Source organism: Panthera pardus, unplaced genomic scaffold (assembly GCF_024362965.1).
Source record: "Panthera pardus isolate Hobbes unplaced genomic scaffold, ASM2436296v1 HiC_scaffold_27, whole genome shotgun sequence".
In the NCBI taxonomy this organism is placed as follows: Eukaryota; Metazoa; Chordata; class Mammalia; order Carnivora; family Felidae; genus Panthera; species Panthera pardus.
In genome coordinates, this window is record NW_026526843.1 from 7,012,482 (window position 1) to 7,036,896 (window position 24,415).

The 24,415-nt window shown below is 42.0% G+C and overlaps 1 protein-coding gene across 2 annotated transcripts; it reads left to right on the forward strand.

Annotated features, from left to right (window-relative positions):
* Window positions 1-614: 614 nt before the first annotated feature.
* On the forward strand, window positions 615-23,693 carry ZNF449 (zinc finger protein 449). 2 transcript variants are annotated; one of them, XM_019439670.2, is made up of 5 exons: window positions 615-704; window positions 2,841-3,289; window positions 4,873-5,077; window positions 20,471-20,584; window positions 20,776-23,693. In XM_019439670.2, the coding sequence occupies exons 2-5, from the start codon at window positions 2,936-2,938 to the stop codon at window positions 21,657-21,659; spliced, it is 1,557 nt and encodes a 518-aa protein (XP_019295215.1). In that variant the 5' UTR covers window positions 615-704; window positions 2,841-2,935; the 3' UTR covers window positions 21,660-23,693. The 2 variants fall into 2 exon arrangements, with proteins under 2 accessions (XP_019295215.1, XP_019295214.1); XM_019439669.2 differs by lacking the exon at window positions 615-704 and adding an exon at window positions 761-1,140.
* The last annotated feature ends 722 nt before the right edge of the window (window positions 23,694-24,415 follow it).

The following is a 24,415-nucleotide window of genomic DNA, read 5'->3' on the forward strand; positions in this document are numbered from 1 at the left end:
AGGGGAAATGTGACCCAAGCGCGGGGCTCGGGAGGCACCAATCAGAAGACAAGAGGCAGGGCCACTGGGCGAACCCAAAGTCCCAGAAGCCCGCGGGTGGCGGCGGTAGGCGGAGAGGAGCACACAGGGTAGCGAGGTTGAAGCTCGGGTCTTCAAGAGAAGAAACTAGAAAGGTAGCCCAAGGCCACTGCGGTCTGTGAGAGCCTGACCAGAGTCATAAGCCCAGGAAAGGTTGTTAAAATGCGAATTCTCGAGCTCATGCAAGCTGCGATGCTTTAGGGTGTTGGGAAGGGGCCCAGAAATCTGAAATTTTCCCAGGCTCTCCCAAGAAATTCTTCCTGCACAGAGAGGTTTGGGAATCAGTGACCCAGTCCTAACAGAGTTAACGGAGGTCCCCACCGCTCTGATTTCTCTAGGGTTACCGGGAGAGAAGCCCTCCCTAGGATCAGGAACCGGGAACGTCCCACCCAAGCCCCTGGGCTGCAGAGGCACTTAAGACCGGAAATGGGAAGGCTTCCATAGCGGCTGGAGGCCCAGAGGAGGCCAAGGAAGTGGCGACCCCTCCCACGTCAGCTTGCTAAGGGGCCCAGACGGCTGGCGGGTGTTTCGGGGCCTGCCGGGAAATGTAGTCCAAAAGGCGGGCGCGCGCCTGCGCCCTGCGCAGCTGCCCCGGGGAGCCTGGGAGAGCCGTGGGCGCCGAGGCGGTGAGTCCCCGAACGGCCAGAGGGCGTGGCCGTCCCTGGGGCGCGGGCGCGGGCGCGGGCGCGGGCGGAGGTGCTCCGGTCCTGCTGGGGCTACGGCAACCGTCCATCGCCAGCTCTGACCCCGCGGCGTGTGCAGGGGCGAGCGACGGGCGGCGGGCCGCTGTCCGGCCGGGACCCCACCACCGCTCCCTGCGACCGGGCCGGGCCTTCCCGAGGTTGTCCGAGACCGGGATCGCCCCTCGAGGCGGCGGGACATCGTGGGCGGGAGCGCGCTGGGGCCATGCTCGCGCCCCAGGCAGCCGATTTGTGACTGGCTTTTAGACGTTCCCACGACGTGTCCCCCCTCGCTTTTCTCCGAGTGCCCGCTCTGCAAACACCTCTCTATCCGTGGGCCGGGTGAGAGCAGGCTCGCTCTGGCGGCTTTTGGGGAGAAGCCGTGAGTCCCGGGGTGCAGTGACGTTTCTTTGCGGAAGGGCGGACGGAGGGACAGCGGGACGGTCAGGGCCCTGGTGGACGTGGTGGAGAGTTCGGCGCGTCTGGGGAGGGCTGCGGGCTGCGAGGCCGAGCACGGTAAGGGCGGGTCCACAGCCCCAGCCGGCCGAGTTCCTGGATGCCCTCCAGCGACGGTTAGGTGCCTAGGCGGGAGATGGGGAAGCTTTCTAGGAATCAGTGCTGGGGACAATAACCTTTCCTGAGTGCTTCCTCTGTGCCCCGCATGCTGTCGTTCGCTTCCGTGCAGTTGCATCCGACACAGGAAATTTTGTGAAATCGATGCTATCATCATTTTCATGTTACAGACAGAAGCGCTGGGTGTCAGGCTCACAAAGCGAGCAGGTTATCCCGCCTGGATGGTCTGCCGCTAAAGTCCAGGTTACCATCGAGATAAGGGGTGATAGGGTCACAGTGTACATTTGGGATGACTAGGTAGGAAGATCATGAGTATTTTTTTCTTTGTCCCACTCCAGGGAAGAGGACAGGTACCTGAGGCATCTTGGCAAATGCAGAGAGAGAGAGAGGACCCATAGCTTAGGGTGGGTGCTGGTATTGAGACACGTCTGTGACCTCAGGCATTGCCCTAAGAACATTTGGATGTTTTTAGACATGAGCGTTGCAGGGATCTGTTCATTCTAACCTTGTCACCATTTCTGTCTGGCATTTACTGGGTGACATGGGACAAGTTATTCAGTCCTCCTGAGCCTCAACTTTCAGTTCCCTCATCTGAATTCATGGCATAATACTAGTCCCCACCTCCTCTCTTTGGGTGAGGGCTACCTGACCTAATAAATGCAGGAAGCCGAGAACAGCACTTGGACTTAGCAACATGAATGCCATCAGTGGCCTTCAGAATTAATGCAGCCCAGATGGCTGATGGCCTGCCCTGATGTAGTGTTTTTTTCTCATGAGAAAGCCAGCAGGCATGCCATAGCAGGATGAGGGTCACGCTGATGTGGGCTGAAGTACACACGCCTTGAGTGGAGAAGAATGAAAGGTTGCAGATTTGGAGCCTTTGGAGGTGTGGTTCTCCTAAGATGCCTGTTATTTAAGGCAACCAAGGGTTCCTCAATAGCACAGGGGCTTTCAGGGTGGTTCACCACTGCTCCCCTATTTCTTTTGTGGCCTGTATATATTCAGAGACACAAAATAGCTTGTATTAGTTTGGGAGTATAGTTACAGGGCAGCACATCTAGGGTGGTTCATTTAAGGGAAGAGGTTCTTAGCCTTGGGTCAATGGAATTCTAGAGTCGCACTATCGAGTAGAACTTGCTACAGCGATGTCTGTGGAGCACTTGAAATGTGACTAGTATGAATGAGAGACTGCATTTTTAATTTCAATGACTTTGAACTGAATCTACCACATGGGACTTGTGACTACCATATTGGGCAGCACAGTTCTAGAGGGTCCGTGTAGGGCGTAGAACATTTTGTAAAGGTTTGGAAAATGGATGCAGCATTAGATGTGTATGTGTATTTTTCTAGGAAGTGATTCCCTGGCCTTCGTTAGATTCTCAGAATCACCAGAAAAGATTAAGGTCTGCTGCTTTAGGGCTTTGGCGGAATGTAAACAAGTTAAGGGAAGTAAGTATGGCTTCTGGTAATCACTGCTGTTTCTCCTTTCTCCTTTTGTCCTGTCCTCAGCTGTGGGTGGCTCCCCCTTGACACACGTACACAAAGAAATACTGGAATCTGAGACTTCAGGCCCCAGAGAAATTGCACACGGCCAGAAGGGGGCGATGGCTGTGGCCCTGGGTTGTGCAATCCAGGCTTCCTTGAATCAGGGCTCTGTGTTTCAAGACTATGACGCGGACTGTGAAGTCTTCCGCCAGCGCTTCAGGCAGTTCCAGTACAAAGAAGCAGCCGGGCCTCATGAAGCCTTCAACAAACTCTGGGAGCTTTGCTGTCAATGGCTCAAGCCAAAGATGCGCTCTAAGGAACAAATCCTGGAGCTGTTGGTGTTGGAGCAGTTCCTAACCATCCTGCCCACGGAGATAGAGACCTGGGTGAGGGAACATTGCCCAGAGAATAGAGAAAGAGTTGTGTCGCTGATAGAAGACTTACAGAGAGAACTTGAGATACCAGAGCAGCAGGTGAGAAGAGTTTGGGATCTTGGTAATTAGACAGAAGTAGCAGAGACGTCTGATACTAGATCAGACACTTCAATTCCAACCCCGCGCTTTCCCTGAAATGATTTTCATTTTTTCCTTCTGCTGGAATTGGCAAATGGTTCCGTGATTCTCAACTATTAAACCCAGCTTCTATTCTGTAACAAATACTTAGTAATGTCTCTTCTGCTGTCCTGAAATGAAATTTACATATAATGTAACCTTACATACACACAAAATCAAAAACAATACTACAATAAGTGGTCTGTGGGCCAAATGCAGCGCCAGGCCTGTTTTTATGCAGGCCATGAGCTAATAATGGTTATTACCTTTTTAAAAGGTTGTTAAATACAAGAAGTGTAGGTGATAGACCAACATGACCCATAAAGTGTAATTATTTAATATATGACTATAAGAAAATGTTGCCAGCCCGGGTCAGGTGGAGTCTAGAAAGGAAATCAAGGAAAGGGGACATAGTTTGCCATAATCGAATCAGCATTTGAACACACTCCCTTTTCGGGCTTGACTGCACAGAAGACTTGAAGTTGTCAGATGCCCGCATCTATGCATAAAGTCACCGGGAAGGCGACAGCCACCAGTTCAGACTGGGACAGCTCAAACACTGGGTGGCACCGCTGGTCGTGTGATTGTCCACAGTGGCAACGAGTGTCAGTCAATCTGAACAACAAGGAGTACAGTGGTTGTCTGATTTCCCAGGTAGGGCTTTCCTAGAAAATTCAGGTCACGCTACCATATGCAACACTATTTGGTGTGTATATGAGCCCCAGTGTGAAGTCCTTGACAGGTTCTTTTTACCTGGATGGAAGTTTGAGGGGGAACTACAGAGTTGGCGGGGACCCGGAGCAGTGCCGCACCGTGAACGGTTTATACTCCCGTCTCTGCCCACTGAGTTCCGCCGGCCACCTGCCTTCATGCCACGTCAGCCTGTGGTGGTGGCGCTACTGTCCCCTGCTCAGAAGGGCACAGGGCAGAACCTGTGGCAGGAGGGAGAAAGGGCTTCGAGTTGGGCCTTAGGTGCCCGGTGTTGTGTGTTGACGGGGCTGTGCAGTTAGCCTCACTGAACTGGAGCCTTGCAAAATTTCCTGCGCCCGCCCCAGGGCGTAAGGAATTTATGGTTTCCCTTCCTCTCTCTGTCCTCTGGGTTTGGCTTACGATAGCAGATTTTACGTGCCTGTGGCCTAATCGTGCACTGCCCAGTACGGCCGCCACCGGCCAAGTGTGGGTGGCCCTTGAGCGCTAGCGATGTGGCCAGTGCAAACTGAGATGCGCTCTAAGTGGAAAACGCTGGCCACATTCAGAAGACTGAGCATGAGAAATAAAGTAGGTGAGATATCTCCCTAGTAATGGTTGGCGTTGATTACATTCTGAACGTAGGGTATTTTAGCGGTACTGGGTTAACCGAGGCATGTTATTAAGATTGACTTCATCGCTTTCTTCTTTGTTTATGCGGGTACTGCAAAAGCAAAATGACGTACACGGGTCACACTGTCGCTACCGGGCATTGCTGGTCTAGACTTTAGAGTGATGGGTTCTGCCATTTGCCCCAGATCGATAGGCAGGAAATGCTCTTGGAAGAACTGGCACCGGTGGGAACGGCACACGTACCACCAAACATCCACCTGGAGTCACCCCCACTCCAAGTAATGGGACCTGCCCCGGAGGGCCCAGTGGCAGAGCCTTGGATCCCACAGGCAGGGCTGCAGGAGCTGAGCTATGGTGCCGCTGAGGAGTGCCAGCCCTTCCTGGACCCCGGTAAGGCAGGGGTTTTATTTCCTTTCTGAGGTTTGTGCTTTGAGAGCTGAAGCGCTCTCCAGGTCTGGGGGTGGGTCAGAAACACCCACTGCTGGATGGAAGGGGACCACTGTGATGAAGCGTGGGAGGAGGGACGCCTCTCTGGGAGGAGCTGACAACAAAGCACGGTACATCAGATGGGATTAAAAACCCTGTAAGCTAATGACCCTGCTCAAGAAGCCTGTTTTCCCCTTTTCAGTTGTTTTTATTGTTATAAAATGCACATAACATAAAATTTACCATCTTAATCATTGTGATGTGTATAGTCCAGTGGTATTGAGTGCATTATTAATGTCAAACCACTACTAACATCTGTTTCCATAACTGTTTTCACCTTGTAAAACTGAAACCCCATACTCATTTAAACAAATAATTGCCCATGTCTCTAGCCTTGGAAACCACCAGTCAGCTTTCTGTCTCTATGAATTTGACTACTCTGCGTACCTCATCTACATGGAATCATACAGTATTTGTCTTTTTGTGACTGGCTTATTTCACTTAACACATGTTCTGAAGGTTCATCCATTTTGTAGCATATGGCAGTATTTCCATCCAAGTAAAGGCTAAATAATATGCCATTGTACGTACCTACTGCATTTTCTCTATTTTCCGTAAATGTATGCTTAGTTTTCTTCCATGTTTTAGCTAGTATGCAAATATCTCTTTGAGACCCTGCTTTTACTTCTTTTGGGCATACAACTAGAGGTGGAAATGCTGAATCATACGGCAATTCTGTTTTTAATTTTTTTTTTTAAATTTTTTTTTTTTTTAATGTTTATTTATTTTTGAGACAGAGAGAGACAAAGCATGAACGGGGGAGGGTCAGAGAGAGGGAAACACAGAATCTGAAACAGGCTCCGGGCTCCGAGCTGTCGGCACAGAGCCCGACGCGGGGCTCAAACTCACGGACCGCGAGATCATGACCTGAGCCGAAGTCGGCCGCTTAACCGACTGAGCCACCCAGGCGCCCCATCTGTTTTTAATTTTTTGAGGAACAGCCACACTGGTTTCCACAGTAGTTGTACCATTTTACATTCCCGTCAATAGTGCGTAACTTTTCTTTTTTTTTTTTTTTTTTTTTTTTTTTAATTTTTTTTTCAACGTTTTTTATTTATTTTTGGGACAGAGAGAGACAGAGCATGAACGGGGGAGGGGCAGAGAGAGAGGGAGACACACAGAATTGGAAACAGGCTCCAGGCTCCGAGCCATCAGCCCAGAGCCTGACGCGGGGCTCGAACTCACAGACCGCGAGATCGTGACCTGGCTGAAGTCGGACGCTTAACCGACTGCGCCACCCAGGCGCCCCAGTGCGTAACTTTTCTAATTTGTCCACATCCTCATCAACACTTGTTATTTTCTGTTCTGTGATAGTAGCATTCTTAATGGATGTGAGGTGGTATCTCACCGTAATTTGGAATTGTGTTTCCCAAATGTTAGTGACATGGAACATCTTTTCAAGTGCTTATTGGCCATTTGTATATCTTCTTTGGAGAATGTGTATTCAAATCCTTGAACATTTCTTTTTCTTTAAGGTTTATTTGTTTATTTTGAGAGAGCGAGCGTGAGCCTGAGCATGAGTGGGGGAGGGGCAGAGAGAGGGAGAGACAGAGAATCCCGAGCAGGCTTCATGCTGTCAGCATAGAGTCTGCCACTGGGCTCGAACTCACAAACCACGGGATCATGACCTGAGCCCAAACCAAGAGTTGGACACTTAACCGACTGAGCCACCCGGGTGCCCCATTTTTTTTTAAAGTTTATTTCCCCCTGTACATTTCAAAAACGGAATGTGCTTTGTTGTTGAATTTTAGAATTCTCTATATATTCTAGATACTAATCCCTTATCAGATATGATTTGCAAATATTCTTCCCATTTGTGGGTTGCCTTTTTACTCTGCTGAAACTGTCTTTTGATGGATAAATTTTTAAATTTTTCATGAGCTACTCTGTGTCTACCTTTTCTTTTGTTGTCTATACTTTAGGTGTCATATCCAAGAAATAATTGCCGAATCCAGTGTCATGAAGCTTTCCCCTATGTTTTCTTCTAAGAGTTTCATAATTTTAGGTCCTGACTTTAGGTTTTTGATCTGTTTTGTGTTAATTTTTGCACGTGCTGTTGTGTAAGGTTCTAACTTCATTCATTTGCACACACATATCCAGTTTTTCCAGCACCATTTGTTGAAAAAAGTATTGTTTCTCCATTGAATAATCTTGGTATCATTGTTAAAAATCATTTCACCATATATATTAAGGTTTATGTATGGGCTGTCTGTTCTGTTCCATTAGTCTATATGCTAGTAAGTTTTGAAATCAGGAAGTGTGAGTCCTGTAGCTTTGTTCTTCCTTTCCACGAATTTTTGTCGTTTGGGCATCCCTGTAGAGTCCATATCATTTTAGGTATGGGTTTTGCTATTAACGCAAACAAAGTACCATTGGAATTTTCATAGAGATTGTATTGAATCTGCAGATCACTTTTGGTAGTATTGACATCTTAATAGTATCAAGTCTCCCAATCCATGAACATGGGATGTGATCTTCTTTCTTTATTTTTTTTTGTTTTAAGAAATATTTATTTATTTTTGAGAGAGAGAGAGACACACAGAGTGCGAGCAGGGGAGGGGCAGAGAGAGAGGGAGACACAGAATCAAACAGGCTCCAGGCTCTGAGCTGTCAGCACAGAGCCCGATGTGGGGCTCAAACTCACCACGAGATCATGACCTGAACCAAAGTCAGATGCTCAACCGACTGAGCCACCCAGGCACTCCTATTTATATCTTCTTTAATTTATTCTACCAATGCTTTGTCATTTTTGTGGTACAAGTCTTTGATGTACTTAATTCCTAAGTATTTTATTCTTTCCGATGCTATTGTAAATGGAACTGTTTTCACAATTTCTGGAATTGTTCATTGTTCATCGTTAGTATATAGAAATGGAACTGATGTTTGCAGGTTCATTTTGTATCCTGGTACTTTGATGAATTCATTTATTTATGTTAACAGTTTTTTAATGGAATCTTCAAGGTTTCTATATACTAGATCATATAATCTGCCAATAGAGATCATTTTACTTTTTCCTTTTCAATTTGAATTCCTTTTACTTCTTTTTCTTGCCTAATTTCTCTGGCTAGAAGTTTCAGTACTGTGTTGAACAGAGTGGCCAAAGCAGGCATCCTCGCCTTCTACCTCAACTTAGAGGGAAAGTTTTCGGCCTTTTACCACTGAGTGTGATGTTCCCTGTGGGTTTTTCATATATGGCTTTTATTTATGTGGAAGTAATTTCCTTCTGTTCCTATTGTGTTGAGTGGGTTTTTTTGTTTTATCATGAAAGGATGTTGAATTTTATCAAATGCTTTTTCCACATCATTTGAAATGGTGTGTTTTTTCCCTTCATTCTGTTAAGGTGGTATATTACATTGACCGATTTTCATATGTTGAAGCAGCCTTGCATTCTAGAAGCAAATATCACTTGGTCATGTTATATAATCCTTTTAATATGTTGCTGAATTCAGTTTGCTAATATTTTGTTCAGGGTTTTTTGTATCAATGTTCATAAGGGATATTGTTGTGTCATTTTCTTATAGTGTCTTTTCTGGCTTTGGTATCAGGGTAATGTTGGCCTCAGAGGATGAGGAAAGTGTTTCCTCCCCTTCATTTTTTTTTGGAAAAGTTTGAGAAAGATTTGTATTAGTTCTTCCCTAAATGTTTGGTAGAATCCACCAGTGAAGCCATCAGGTCTAGGGCTTTTCTTTGTCAGGAGATTTTTGATTACTGCTTCACTCTCTTTACTAGTTTACTGAATAGGTCTATTCAGATCTTTCTGTTTCTTTGTTATGTAGTCTTGGTAGGTTTTGTGGTTCTGGTAATTTATCCATTTCATCTAGGTGATCCAATTGGTTTGTATACGGTTGTTCATAGTGCTGTCTTGTAATTGTTTTTATTTCTGTAGAATGATTGGAAATATCCCGACTTTAATTTTAACAATTTTTGCCTTCTTTCTCTTTGTCTCTTTGTCTTAGTTCATCTGGCTAAAGGTTTGTCAAGTTCATTCATCTTTTCAAAAAGCCAATGTTTGGTTTCATTGATTTTCTCTATTGTCTTTCTAGTCTTTATTTTGTTTATTTCTGACTGATCTTTATTGTTTCCTTCCTTCTGCTTTGGGCTTAGTGTTTTTCTTTTCTTATTAGTTCCTTAAGTTGTAAAGTTATGTTACTGTTTTGGGCTTTTTTTGTTTACTAATGTAAGTATTTATAGCTATAAATTCCCTTCTTAGCCCTGCATTCATTATGTCTCAAAAGTTTTGGCACTTTGCATTTTCATTTTCATTGATCTCTAAGTATTTTCTAATTTTCTTTGTGACTTCTTCTTGCATCCATTGGTTATTTAACAGGGTGTTATTTAATTTTCACAAATTTGTCAATTTTCCAGTTTTCCTTCTGTTCTGATTTCTAACTTCATTCCATTGTGGTCAGAGTAAGTACTTTGAATGAGATCTGTGTTTTTAAATATATAGAAACGAATTTGTGGCCTAACATACCGTCTGCATCCCAGAAACTGTCTCATATGCACTTGAGAAGAATCTGAGATTTTTATTCTGGCCATCTTAGTGAGTGTGAAGTGTTTCTTCAAAGACTATAATGGTGTTGAGCATCGTTTCATGGGCTTATTGGGCGTTTGTGTATCTTCACTGGAGAAATGCCTATTTAGATTTTTTGCCTATTTTTGTTTTTTATTTTTTTATTTTTTTTAAGTAGGCTTCACACTCAACCTGGGCCTTGAACTCCGGTCCCTGAGATCAAGAGTTGGATGCTCTAACAACTGAGCCAGCTGGGCACCCCTGCCTATTTTTAAGTAGGATTATATGTGTTTTTATTACTGAGTTGTGTATGATCTTTTTATATTCTAGATAAAAGTCTATTATTAGATATATGACTTATAAGTAGTCTTTCATGTTTTGTGACTGTCTTTTAACTTTCTTAATAGTGTCCTTTGTAGCGCAAAAGTTCTTTTTTTTTTTTTTTAATTTTGATGCGGTCCAGTTTAACTATTTTTTGTTTTGTTGCTTGTGCTTTTTATGTCATACCTAAGAAACCATTGCCTGATACAAGGTCATGAAAATTTACCCCTAAATTTTCTCCTAAGAGTTTTATAGTTTTAGCTTGCATTTAATGCTTTGATTCATTTTCAATTAATTTTTGTATAAGTTGCACAGTAGCGGCCCAAATAATATGTATATTTACATATATTCTCGCATATTCAGTTGTTTCAGCATGGTTTGCTAAAAGGCTCATTCTTTTCACATTGAATGGACTTGAAACTCTTGTCCAAAATCAGTTGACTACAGGTATATGGGTTTACTGCTGGACGGTCAGCTCTAGTCTAGTGATCTATATGTCTATTCTTATGGAAATACCACACTGTCTTTATTATTGCTTTCCAGTAAGTTTGGAAATATGAGAGTGTGAGGGCTCCAATTTTGCTTTTGTTTTTCAAGACTGTCTTGGCTGCTCTGAGTTTGATACAATTCCATGTGATATTTAGCATCAGCTTATCAGTTTCTACAAAGAAGTCAGTTGGGATTCTCATAGGGGTTGTGTTGAATCTGTAGATAAGTTTGGGGAGTATTGCCATGTTAACAGTGTTAAATTTGTGATGCATACACATGTGGTGCTTTTCCATTTATTTAGATTTTCTTTCATTTTTTTTTTTTTTTACATTTTTTATAGTTGCCCAAGTATAAGTTTTTATACTGCTGTTATGAAATTTGTTCCCAAGTATTCTTTTTAATGGTTTTTCCAGAGGAACTGTTTTCTTAATTTCATTTTTGGGTTGTTCATTAAAAATATATAGGATTACAGGGCGCCTGGGTGGCTCAGTCGGTTAAGCATCTGACTCTTGGTTTCAGCTCAGGTCATGATCTCACGGTTTGTGAATTCTAGCCCCACATTGGGCTATGCATTGAGCATGGAGCCTGCTTGGGATTCTCTCTCTCCCTTTCTCTCTCTGCCCTTCCCGTGCATGTGCTCTCTTTCTCTCAAAATAAATAAACTTAATATCTCTCTATATAGGATTATAATTAATTTTTGCATATTGATCTTGTGTCCTGTAATCCTACTTGTTTAATAGTTCAAATTATTTTTTAGTGGGTTCCTTAGGATTTTCTATATCAAAGATTATGTCATCTGAAAAAAGAGATAGCTTTACTTATCTTGTTCTAATCTAGATACCTTTTCTTCCTTTTCCTTGCCAAATTACCCTGGCTAGAACCTCCAGTACAATATTCAATGTAAGTGGTGAGACCGGACATCCTTGTCTTGTTTCTGATCTCAGGGGAAATGCATTTAGTCTTTTACTGTTATTTATGATGTTAGCTGTGGGCCTTTCCTTGATTCCTTTTATTAGGGTGAGGAAGTTCCCTTCTATTCATGGATTATTGAGTGTTTTTATCAAGAAACTCTTGAATTTTGTCACATGCTTTTTGTGCGTCTATTGAGATGATCATGGTTTTACTTTTTATTCTCTTGTAATGGTGTATTTCCTTAACTTTTGAATGTTAAACCAACATTGCATTCCTGATGCAAATGGATTACTTGATCCTGGTGTATAATTCATATTATATGTTGCTGGATTTGGTTTGCTAGTATTTTGTTGAAGATTTTTATATCTATTTTCATCGGAGATACTGTCTGTAGGTGTTTTTTTTTGGTCCTGTCTTTATCTGGTTTTGTTATCAGGGTACTATTGGCCTCATAGACTGAGTGGGAAAGTCTTTGTTCCTTTTCTGTTTTTTGGATGTGTTTGTGAAGAATTTCTGTTTTTTTTTCTTTTGTTGTTTATACCTTGGATGTCACATTTAAGAAACTGTTGCCTAATTCAAGGTCATGAAGATTTATAGCCATGTTTCCTTCTTTTTTTAAATATATTTTTAAAGTTTATTTCTCTTGAGAGAGAGAGAAAGCACGAACAGGGGAGGGGCAGAGAGAGGGGAGATAGTGAGAATCCCAAGCAGGCTCCACACTGACAGCGTGGAGCTGGACATGGGGCTTGAACCCACGAACTGTGAGATCATGACCGGAGCCAAAGTCAGATGCTTAACTAACTGAGCCACCCAGGTGCCCCTCTTTTTTTTTTTTAAGAGAGAGAGAAAGTGTGAGTCAGGGGAGGGTCAGAGGGAGAGAGAGAGAGAGAGAGAGAGAGAGAGAATCTTAATCAGACTCCAGGCTCAATGCAGAGCCCAGCAGAGGGCTCAATCCCATGACCCTGGGATCATGACCTGAGCCAAAATCAAAAGTTGGATGCTCAACCAATTGAGCCACCAGGTGCCCCTGTACTTATGTTTCCTTCTAAGAGTCTTGTGGATTTAGCTCTTAAATTTAGATCATTGATCCATTATGAATTAACTTTTGTATATGGTGTGAGAAATGGGACTAGCATCATTCTTTTACATGTGCATATCTAGTTGGCCCAGCACCATTTGTTGAGGAAACTATTCTTTCCCCATTGAATTGTCATGGTACCTTTCTCAAAAATGGATTGACAATAAATGACAAGGCTATTTCTGGCTTATCAATTCTATTCCACTGATACATTTTTCTTTCCTTATGCCAGTACAGTGAGTTGGAAAGTGTTCCATTCTCTTCTGTTTTCAGTGAGAGATTATGTAGAATCGGTGTTAATTCTTTAAATGTTTGGTAGAATTCACCACTGAATCATCCAGACCTGGGCTTTTCTTTGTGAGAAGTGTCTTGATTACTAATTCAGTACCTTTACTTGTTATAGGTCTATTCTGATTTTATATTTCTTCTTGAATCAATTTTGGGTAGTTTTTGTGTTTCCAGGAATTTATGCATTTCATTTATCTAATTTGTTTCTGTGCAGTTGTTCATACTATTCCTTTATAATCCTTTTTATTTCTGTAAGGTTAGTAGTAATAGTTCCCCTTTCATTTATGATTATAGTAATTTGAGTTTTCTTTCTTCTTTTCTTGGTCAGTTTAGCTGAAGATTTGTCAATTTTGTTAATTTTTTTCAAAGAACCAACCTTGGTTTTATTGATTTTCTCTATTGTTTTACCGTTCTCTGTTTCATTAAATCCTGCTCTAATCTTTATTATTTTCTTCTGGTTGTTTTAGGTTTTGTTTGCTCTTATTTTTCTAATATTTTAAGGTGCAAAGTTAGGTTATTAATTTCAGATTTTTCTTTCTTTTCAATATAGGCATTCATAGCTATAAATTTCCCTTTAAGCAGTGGTTTAGGTACATTCCTAAGTTTTGGTATATTGTGTGTTCATTTTCATTTATCTCAAAGTATTTCTAATTTCTCTTTTGATTTTTTTATGATTGATTATTTATTTAAGAGTGTGTTGTTTAATGACCTTGTATTTATGAAGTCCTCAAATTTCTTTCTGTTATTTCTTTTTTAAGTAGGCTCCATACCCAGCGTGAAGCCCAATGCAGGGCTTGAACTCAGAACCCTGAAATCAAGACCTAAGCTGAAATCAAGAGTCGGACACTTAACCAACCTAGCCACCCAGGCACCCTTCTGTTATTTTTTTCTAACTTCATTCTGTTTTGGTGGGAGAATATACTTTGTAATTGTGATCCTTTCACATTTTTGAACATTTGTTTTATGGTATAGCATCTTGACTGCCCTGGAGAATTTTCCATGTGCACTTGAGAAGAACACATATTCTGTACTTCTTGGGTGGAATGTTCTATAAATGTCTGTGACATTTAGTAGGATTATAATTTTTTGTCTTCTATTATTGATCTTCTGCCTAGATATTCTATCCAGTAGTGCAAAGAGGTATTTAAGTCTCTGCTACTGCTCAGTTGTCTATTTCTTTTACTCTTTCTGTCAGTTTTTGCAGTCATGTATTTGGTACTCTGTTTTTAAGTGCATGTATGGTTAGAATTGTTATATCTTCCTGATTTGTCATTTTACCATTATAAACTGATCCTTTTTATCTCTAGAAGCTTTTTTGTTTTGATGTCCATTTTGTATGATATTAGTGTAATCAGTCTGGCTGTCTTGTGGTTGTTATTTGCATGATATATCTTTTTCCATCCCTTTACTTTCAGTTAGTATCTTTGAATCTAAAGTGTGTCTCCTGTAGACAGCATGTAGATGGATTTTTAAAACCTAGTATGATGATCTCTGCCTTTTGATTGAGTTGTTTAATGCATCTATGTTTAACCTGATTTTTGATATGGTGTAACTTACATCTGTGATTTTACTTTTTGTTTTCTATATTTCTCATATCTTTTTTGTTTCTCTGTCCTTCGTTTGCTGCTTTCTTTTGCACTGAGTAAATGTTTTGAATGTAGCACTTTACTTAATCAATTTTCACTATTTTTTAAAAATTATTTCCTTAGTGGTTACTCTAGAGATTAGCATGTACATCTTAACGTAATCAGATTTAGATTTATACTAATTTCATGCTAGTAAAATATAGAAATATTTCTTATATATACCTCTATTTTCTTCCTTTTTTGTGGTGTTACTATCATACATATTGCATTAAAAATGTTAAAACCTCAAAAAAATGTTAGAAACCCAAAAATACATTGTTAAAGATATTACTTTATATAATTTTAAGCCTTCTAAAAGAGCTAGAGAAGAAAGAAATACAAATAGATATTATGACTTTTGTTGTATTAACATTATTTATATTTCTGGTTTTCTTCATCTTTCCTGTGGATTTTAGTTATTAATTACAGTCATTTTTTTACCCCCATACAGTTTTGCGCTCATCCACCTCATTTGTGCTGTTATTGGCAAATATATTACATTTCTACAGATTATTTGCCCAACAGTGCACTACATATATATTGTTCTATACACTGCTTTTAAAATCTTTTAAGAGAAGAGGGGCACTTAAGTGGCTCAGTCAGTTAAGCAACTGACTTCGGCTCAGGTCATGATCTCAGGGTTCATGAGTTGGAGCCCCGCGTCGGGCTCTGTGCTGACAGCTCAGAGCCTGGAGCCTGCTTCAGATGCTGTGTCTCCCTCTCTCTCTGCCCCTCCCCTGCTTGCTCGTTTGTTCTCTCTCTCTCTCTCTCTCTCTCTCTCTATCTCTCTCTCAGTCTTTTAAGAGAAGAAAGGAGCAGAAATTAGTATTTATACCGTCTTTTATAATTACCCTCTCTTGTTGTGCCCTTTGTTTTTTCGTGTGGATTTGAATTCCCATTTGGAATCAGTAGCTTTCAGACTGAGGAACTGCCTTTAGTATTTCTTGTTAGGCAAGACTTCTGCCAATGAATTCTCTCAGTTTTTGTTTATTAGAAATATTGTTATTCCAGATTAATTTTTTTTAATGTTTATTTGTTTTGGAGACAGAGACAGAGCATGAGAGGGGGAGGGGCAGAGAGAGAGGGAGACACAGAATCCAAAGCAGGCTCCAGGCTCTGAGCTGTCAGCACAGAGCCCGACGTGGGGCTCGAACTCATGAATGGTGAGATCATGACCTGAGCTGAAGTTGGACGCTTAACCGACTGAGCTACCCAGGCGCCCCTCACAATTCATTTTTTACAGATAGCTCTTCTGGATATAATTTCTCATTTTTCTTTGAGCACTTTGAATATGTTGTCCCACTGTCTTCTGGCCTCCAGTGTTGCTAGTGAGAACTCGCGCGGCCTTTAATTTTATTGGAGTTCCCTTGTAAGTGACAAGTCATTTTCCTCTTGCTGTCTTTCAAGGTTTTCTTCTTTTTATGTGACCTTTAGGATTTCTACTATGATATGTCTGGTTTTTTAAAATGTTTATTTTTGAGAGAGAGCAGGAGAGGGGCAGAGAGAGAGAGAGAGAGAGGGAGACAGATTATCCCAAGCAGGCTCCTCTGTGCTGACAGCAGAGAGCCCTGATGTGGGGCTCATACTCACAAACCCAGAGATCATGACCTGAGCCGAATTTGATGCTTAACTGACTGAGCCACCCAGGCTCTCTGATATGTCTGTTTGAAGATCTCTTTGTGTTTGTCCTGCTTGGAATTCATCTAGCTTCCGAGATGTGTAGATGAATGTGTTTTCAACACATTTGGGCAGTTTGGCACCACTGTTTCTTCAATTTGTTTTTTTTTTTTTTCTGCTCCTTTCTCTCACCCTCTCCTGGTTCTCTCATTATACATCTAGTATAATGGCACCTAGTGGTACCCGACTTTTCTCTGAGGCTCTATTCACTTCCCTTCATTCTTTTTTTCTCTCTGTTCTTCTGATAGTATAATCTCTACTGATCTGTCTTCAAGTTCACTGATTGTTCTGATAGTTCACATCCATTCTTGAGCAATTCTAGGGAATTTTTCATTTCAGTTATGGTACTTCTCAGCTCCAGAATTTCCACTGGATTCTTATTATACTTTCTACTTATTGATATTCTCTATTTGATGTGATGTGATGTGATGCTGTTTGTCATCATAATTTACTTCCTTAATCATGGATTGGTTTCGTTCTTGGATACTCATAATGGCTACTTTGAAGTCTTTGCTAAATTCACTATCTAGTCACTCACATAGGCAGAGTCCAGTCTCCACTCTTTTTTTTCTTCTAGTGTATGAGTCATACTTTCCTGTCCACATGCATGGCTCATCATGTTTTGTTGGAAACTGGACATTTTAGATAAAACATTGTAGCAACTCCGGAGTCCTTCTTTCCCCTCCCTAGGGCTTGTTATTGTTATTTGTTTGCTTATTTGTTTGGTAATGGCTGCGTTCCTTCAGTCAACTCTAGTCCACTGTGAAATGTTAACCTTTTGATGTTGCCCCTCAGGGAGCACAGTCTCGGATGTGCACACAGTCACCCTGGAAAGGCAGCACTTTTACAGGGCTTTCTTTGGCTGCCTCTTTCCCTGACCTGACCCTGCCATTAATTTCCAGCTAATTGCTCTATTGTTTTCAGCAATGCCCTGGAGCATAATTTCTCCCTGGACCAATCTAGTCAATTTCAGATACCTTTGTTGGGCTAGCTCCTGAGGTCAGGTTTTGAGATTTGTTGTGATCCCAGGAGGGCTCTTCCCAGCTTGTCTTTTTTCCCACTTCTCTTCGGCAAGCTAGTCAGCCTGCGGTTTAGGGTGTATAGTCCATAAATCTATCAAACTCTTTCCTGTTGCCTTTCATTATAATCTGTGCTCTTTTTTAGAATATCCTTAGGCTTAAATGTTCATCCTCTGTTGCAAATGAATCAGGTGTTTTTTTTTTTTTTTTTTTTTTGAGAATATATTAGGAGCTACCTGTTTTAAGGCCTGCTTCTCCGAGGCCAAATCTCTGATACATTGCTCTGGAGGTGGGGGAAATGGTGTGCTTATCTCTGAGTGAAACTGCCACTTTCCAGCTGAGCACTAGGTCCGGCCCTCAGGTCTTCTTGGGTTGCATCTCCAGGCTTAGAACCACTGTCTTATAATCACAACTGCCTTACAAGGACAGACAGGGAGTACTCTAGTGTTGTCACCAATAGGACACCCAGGGTAGCTCCTCCATGCCACCAGTAGAGACTGGGCAGATAAAAGCTGTCCCCACCTTGCAGCCACAATTGTTTGGACCTTAGAATCAACAATGGGTAGCTGGGGTAGGATGAGAAATGCTGAGGTCCTGCCCCTTCCAAGAAGATAGCCCTCCTGGGGGAGAGGCCGCCTCGGTCCCTGTGCCAGTGTAGAGTGGAGCTGGGAGAGGCACCAAAGAGAACTGTTGTGGTTTAAATCCTCAAGAATCTCCCTATTACCAGGGCGCCTAGGTGGCTCAGTGGGTTAAAGGTCTGACTTCGGCTCAGGTCATGATCTCGCTGTTTCCGAGTTGAGTTCGAGCCCTGCATCGGGCTCTGTGCTGACAGCTCAGAGCCTGAAGCCTGCTTCCGGGTTCTGTGTCTCCCTTTCTCTCTGTCCCTCCCCCGCTCATGCTCTGGCTCTCTCTCAAAAATAAATAAACTTTTTTAAAAAAAGAATCTCCCTATTACCTGTGAATTTTAGAAGATTAAAAAAAAATAGATGTTTCCTAGTTTGCTGTAGGCCCTTAGGACCAATGTTTGTTTTATTTTTTTAAATTTTTTAAAAAGTTTGTTTATTTATTGAGAGAGAGAACACAAGCAGGAGAGGGGCAGCTGGAGGGAGAAAATCCCAAGCAGGCTCCTAGCTGTCAGCATGGAGCCCATTGCGGGGCTCGATCCCATGAACTGTGAGATCATAACCTGAGCCCAAATAACGCTTAACTGACTGAGCCACCCAGGTGCCCCTGTTTTTTTATTTATTTAAAAAAAAAATTTTAACGTTTATTTATTTTTGAAACAAAGAGAGACAGAGCATGAATGGGGGAGGGTCAGAGAGAGAGGGAGACACAGAATCTGAAACAGGCTCCAGGCTCTGAGCTGCCAGCACAGAGCCCAACACAGGGCTCGAACTCACAAACCGTGAGATCATGACCTGAGTCAAAGTCGGACACTTAACCGACTGAGCCACCCAGGCGCCCCATCCTGTTTTTTTATTTTTTATTTTTTTTAAATTTTTCAACGTTTTTTATTTATTTTTGGGACAGAGAGAGACAGAGCATGAACGGGGGAGGGGCAGAGAGAGAGGGAGACACAGAATCGGAAACAGGCTCCAGGCTCCGAGCCATCAGCCCAGAGCCTGACGCGGGGCTCGAACTCACAGACCGCGAGATCGTGACCTGGCTGAAGTCGGACGCTTAACCGACTGCGCCACCCAGGCGCCCCCTGTTTTTTTTATTTTTAATAATTGTCACTAGTTTCATTGGGAAGTAGGTCTGCAGAGCTCCTCGTGATATGTTGGAAATCCACCTCCCCGACTACATTTCGGTTATAAATCCACATTTTACACCGAGGCCTTTGCTAGTCTGCCTCTTTCAAGTTTCAGTTTTCCCTCATGGCAGGTTTCCTTTGATCTGGAACCCCCAGTTTTGTTTGACCTGTGCCATGTTACCCTTTGATCCCACTCTTCGCTTTGCAGTCTAAACAAAAACAATGCAGTGAATTTATTTTTCATTTTTTGTAAGCTTATGTATTTTGAGAGAAGGAGAGAGCACATGGGGGGAGAGGCAGAGAGAGAGGCCCCAGCGATCTGGGGCTCACACTCACTTACAGCAAGACCCTGACTTGAGATGAAATCAAGAGCCAGACACTTCAGACTGAGCCACCCTGGGCACCTCAACAATATAGTGAACTTAAACAAAATTGTATTTGAAATGCATTTTTGTTTGTCATTCTTAATTGCAAAAGGTCTTTTTTCCATGAAAATATAAAATAAGGTATTTTAGTCCCCTTCCTATGTTTTGACATAATGCTTTGAAACGTAAATTTTCATTCCTTTGCTAATGTATTTTAATAATGCTACTATTTTAAAAAATATTGCTGATGTTTAAACAGCATCCTGCAGTTAGATTTCAAGGCAACAGTTTTCATCCCACACTTTATTGCAGACCAATATACTTTGCCAGAGCCGAGGAAGGTGAGGAAAGGTCGTGGAAAGAGAATGTGAGCCACAGCAGCTGTCAGTGGGGAGAGAGGTGGTAGGACATGGGGACAGTGAGTGTAGGAACTTGTTCTAGTTGTTCTTAGACTGATAGAAATACCGTTGGATGGTTTTTTGGGTTAATTTCAAGAGAGTGCACTTCTAGGCTTCCCCTGAAATAAACATAAACCCTGCTTTTGCTTGTTGGCAACCTAGTCATTTTCCATTTTATTTGAAAATCTCAATAGAAAAGATTCTAGTAAATAGTTTCATAACCCATACATTTATTTATTAATTTTTTCAGCGTATTTATTTTTGAGAGAGGGCGCACATATGTGCAGGAGCGGGGGAGGGGCAGAGAGGGAGGGAGAGAGAGTAGCCCACGCAGGCTCTGAGCTCTCAGCACAGAACCCGACTTGGGGCTCAAACTCACGAACCAAGAGTTCATGACCTGAGCAGAAATCAAGGGTCACGTGCTTAACTGACTGAGCCACCCAGGTGCCCCTCCTAACCCCAACTTTTAGCTTTCTCTTCACTCGGTATCAATAGCAGCATTTCTCAGTTTTATGCCAAAATACGCCAAAACTCTATGAAGATTTACTGCCTATTTTGGCTCTAACCTGAATAAATATCAGACTAGATATAGAAATCATGTAGTGTGTTGATTTCAACACAGAAATGGTTTACTCTCCTCCCACAGAGGAGAATGGCCTTGAATTGAGCACAAAAGGATGTTCTCTCATCACATGTTTTGTTTTTATCTTTAAAAAAGAGAGTCTCTTGTGAGAGATCTTGGGTGGAGTCGTAGTCATTGGGGAGAAAGTAGACCTTAAGCGGCCACATGTCCCAGATGTCGTCAGAGAAAACCCTTGATGACATAAACTATTCTGCTTCTCATCTTTCTTATGGCCAGGGTATCCAATACCAAAGCTGGACGTGAACTTTTCATTGGAGCCTCGAGAAGAGGCATGGGTGAAGGAACTACAAGATTCCAAAGAAATGAAACAGTTATTTGACTCCAAGATAGGTAAGTCATGGTTCATTGATGTCATGGAATAAAGAAAAGAAAAATTCGGCCTTCATCAGGGTAAAGAGTTTGGGATTCTACCAAGGAGTTTCTGTATTCCTGCTGGTGGTTTAATACAATCCTTCCTTTTCCCTCGCGTGTTCCTCTCTGTGGGACGCAGTGACATCTTCAGTTTCTGTTTCTTCTCTCAGGTTTTGAGATGGGGATAGAAAATGAAGAAGATTCTTCAAAACAGAAAAAACTGGAGAATATGTATCCATTTATTGTTACTTTAGAGGGGAATGCTCTCCATGGGCCCATTTTGCAAAAAGACTATGTACAGTTGGAAAATCAGTGGGAAAGTCCCCCGGAGGATCTACAGACAGATTTAACAAAACTGGTGGATCATCCGAACCCCTCTGCAGGAGAGAAACCTGAGAATTCCAACTTAGAAGAGCCTCTCGACCCCAGACCCCAGAAGAAAAAGAGTCCAGGGGACAAACCTCACCGATGCCCTCAGTGTGGAAAATGTTTTGCGCGGAAGTCGCAGCTTACAGGGCACCAGAGAATTCACTCTGGAGAGGAACCGCATAAATGCCCTGAGTGTGGAAAAAGATTCCTTCGTAGTTCAGACCTTTATAGACACCAACGGCTTCATACCGGGGAGAGGCCCTACGAATGCACTGTGTGTAAAAAGCGATTCACTCGACGGTCGCACCTTATAGGGCACCAGAGAACGCATTCTGAAGAAGAAACCTACAAATGTCTTGAGTGTGGGAAAAGCTTTTGTCATGGATCGAGTCTCAAAAGACATCTGAAAACTCATTCGGGTGAAAAACCTCACAGATGTCACAGTTGTGGGAAAAGTTTCAGTAGACTGACAGCTCTTACTTTGCATCAGAGAACTCACACCGAAGAGAGACCTTTTAAATGTAATTACTGTGGGAAAAGCTTTAGACAGAGACCGAGCCTTGTTATTCATTTAAGAATTCACACAGGGGAGAAGCCATACAAGTGTAGTCACTGTTCTAAAAGCTTCAGGCAGAGGGCAGGCCTTATTATGCACCAGGTCACTCACTTTAGAGGACTTCTTTAAGAATCTTGAAGAGAACAGGTTCCCACAGAGATTGACACTAACTAAAAAAAAAAAAAAGTTAACCAACAGCAGCCTGTTTGCCTTGGAAGAATCTTTTTTGTTTGAGCTTATGAGAACAGGTTTTAAAAACTATTTAAAAAGCCCTTCTTCCAAAGTATATGAATTCTAGACTATCTGTCTACTCTTGCAACATTCCCAGATTTGATTTATGCTCTCTTCCTTTTTTTTTTTTTTACAATGAAATGTTTTGTGTCCTAAGCCAACTATGTCATAGATATAAGCATAAAGCATAGAATTGATGACAATCCTTTTCAGAGTAGGGTCAATATGATGGATGATCATGTCTATCAACATAACTACTAAAGCAGCACCATAATTATTCTGCTGTCATTATGAAAGGGGATGATGTTCGTGCAAAGCTTTATATGTGTCCTCTAAGTAGTAAGCAAGGAGACAGTGTATTTTGTCAAATAATAAAAATGTGTCGAGAACACATTTGCCTGGTAAGAACTGGGTTATTTCCATTGAGATTGTTTATGTCGAAGGAAATTAAGATTTTAACCTTTACTTATGAATTTTGCAAAGTTTGCTAGTCTGTTTAGTTGGCGGTCTGGGGTGATGCTGCTTAGAGCTGAGTATCAACTTGATGATTTATTTTGTTCACAGAATAACTAAGCTCTTTGTGGAAGAATCCCTTGGACAATTGATGTCATACAAGTAGAATCTAACTTAATTTAGATTGCGAAACCAGTGTCTGTGGCTTTTTACTGTCCTTTGGTATTCACCGATGTGTCTCTCCGTGCTTTTAAGATTTTGCCCATTCTTTAATTCAGTGTCCCCCTAACCGTGTGTCATAGAGCACTTAGTTCTACAAGATATTTTACAAATAAGTTCGGGAATCCCTGCTGTCTCCACTTTTCTAGATACACAATGCACATCAGCATACAAGGATCTCTGAGAGGTCCTCCGGTAAAGGCAGAAAAAGCACCTCTTTTGGCTGAGTGTTTTCTAAACTTATTTGACGCCCAGAACCCTTTTTCATGTATACCCGGTAATAACCCACAGAACTAGTATTCTGCAAACATTCCTTGGAACACACCGCCTTTAACCATTTCTATAGCTATCAGTATAGTTTTGTTGCTCCCAAGCCTAGTTATCTTCAGTTGTTTCAAGGGTGTTATGAAAAATTCTTTACGTATATACATTTTTTTATATAACACACACATCATTTTAAGGAGGTGAGGGTCACCAATCGAGATAATTTATCAGTCGTTCAGTGATTCTCAACCTCTTTGAATTTTACTTATAATCACACATGCATATTGCTACTTATATAAACATTGTATAATCGTGGTAAGGACTCAAATTCCTGTAGCAAGGGAGGAACTCTCTTTGTCAGTTATAGCTGTTAATACATGAAAATATTCATTCAGCCTAGTTCCTTGTTATAAAATACAAGAAGTAGGACATTCAAGTATTTTCCCTTTATGAAGACACCAGTCATTCTTTCCCTAAACTAGGAGTAGGGAAAGTGTATTTTGTTCTATTCCACTGAAGTTCTCGGAAGTGATGTTGAAAATAAGTATTTCGGGGGCAAGTACTCTGTGCCTAATTGGTCCTGTTCTAGGCTTAATGGAAACTAGTCAAGACACGAATCCGTGAGTCCGGTTCATAAGGAGTTTATAGTATCGTTAGTTAAACAAGAGTTGGGAAATAAATGGAGAACAATGCAAGAGAGTTTGTAATTAAGTGCCAAAGCATATCACGTGCTACAGCCAGGACGTATCTTTAATTCCTGTCATCCAGGTCCCTGTATGATGCTGCTATAAGTGTGGGGTTAAAATTGACATCCCAGTAGCAATAAACATGTAACACAGGAGGAGTCTGAATGTAGAGATGAAAAATACGGAATGTAATGGCTTCTCTTTTCTCTCTTGTGGACTTGCATTCAAACCAGAACAGTGCCTTAGAATGGATGTGCCCAACTGCTCTGTATCTATGCAATATTTTAATAAAGTGGAAATGTGTATGCTCTTCCTGCTTCAATCACATTAACTGATGGTTTGAACAACTCAGAAGCACTTCCGACAGCTATGGCAGCAAGTGCCACAGTTGACTGCTGCTCCCACCCAAAGGTGGGATCACTTTACTCCCTGCGGCCGTGGTGCCAGCTTCATGCATCATTCTGAGCATTTCCTACAGGCAAGTTTAGCTAGTAGGCTTAGTTGTGATCATAGCGTGAGCCACATCCTCCCCCTCATCTGTAGCGTACACACACAGCCGGGTTTTGCAGGGTAGAGAACATCCGTTACCCGTTGCCTTGTGATACTGTCCCATATGTAACACGCACCAATAAGTACTTGTGACATCGAATCAAGAAATATGTGAAATCTTGGAAACAGACATCCTAGTTAGAACATTGTGTGGATGTGTCTGATTAAATTTCTGAACATTTCAGGAAGGTAAGGGCAAAATATCTACTTACTATGAAGGGCAAAAACCAGTACCCATCTCAGCAGTGCTAAGAAGATTAAATGAGAGATGTATTGTTCAGGCCTTACACAGGATAAGCTTTCAATAAATATTCAGGATATGTCATTCATTCATTCATTCATTCATTTGTTTATGTGTTTATTTTTGGGAGAGTGCAAGCGGGGGAGGGGCAGAGAGAGAGAGAGAGAGAGAGAGAGAGAGAAAGAAGCCCAAGCAGGCTCCACACTGTCAGTGCAGAGTCCAATGCAGGGCTCGGGCCCATG

Bases quoted from the DNA above. Each gene is read 5' to 3' on its own strand.
- ZNF449 (XM_019439670.2), top strand. From the start codon at position 2,936: ATGGCTGTGGCCCTGGGTTGTGCAATCCAGGCTTCCTTGAATCAGGGC. The intron at 3,290-4,872 runs GTGAGAAGAGTT...CATTTGCCCCAG, and splicing joins TTGAGATACCAGAGCAGCAG to ATCGATAGGCAGGAAATGCT. The intron at 5,078-20,470 runs GTAAGGCAGGGG...TCTTATGGCCAG, and splicing joins CCAGCCCTTCCTGGACCCCG to GGTATCCAATACCAAAGCTG.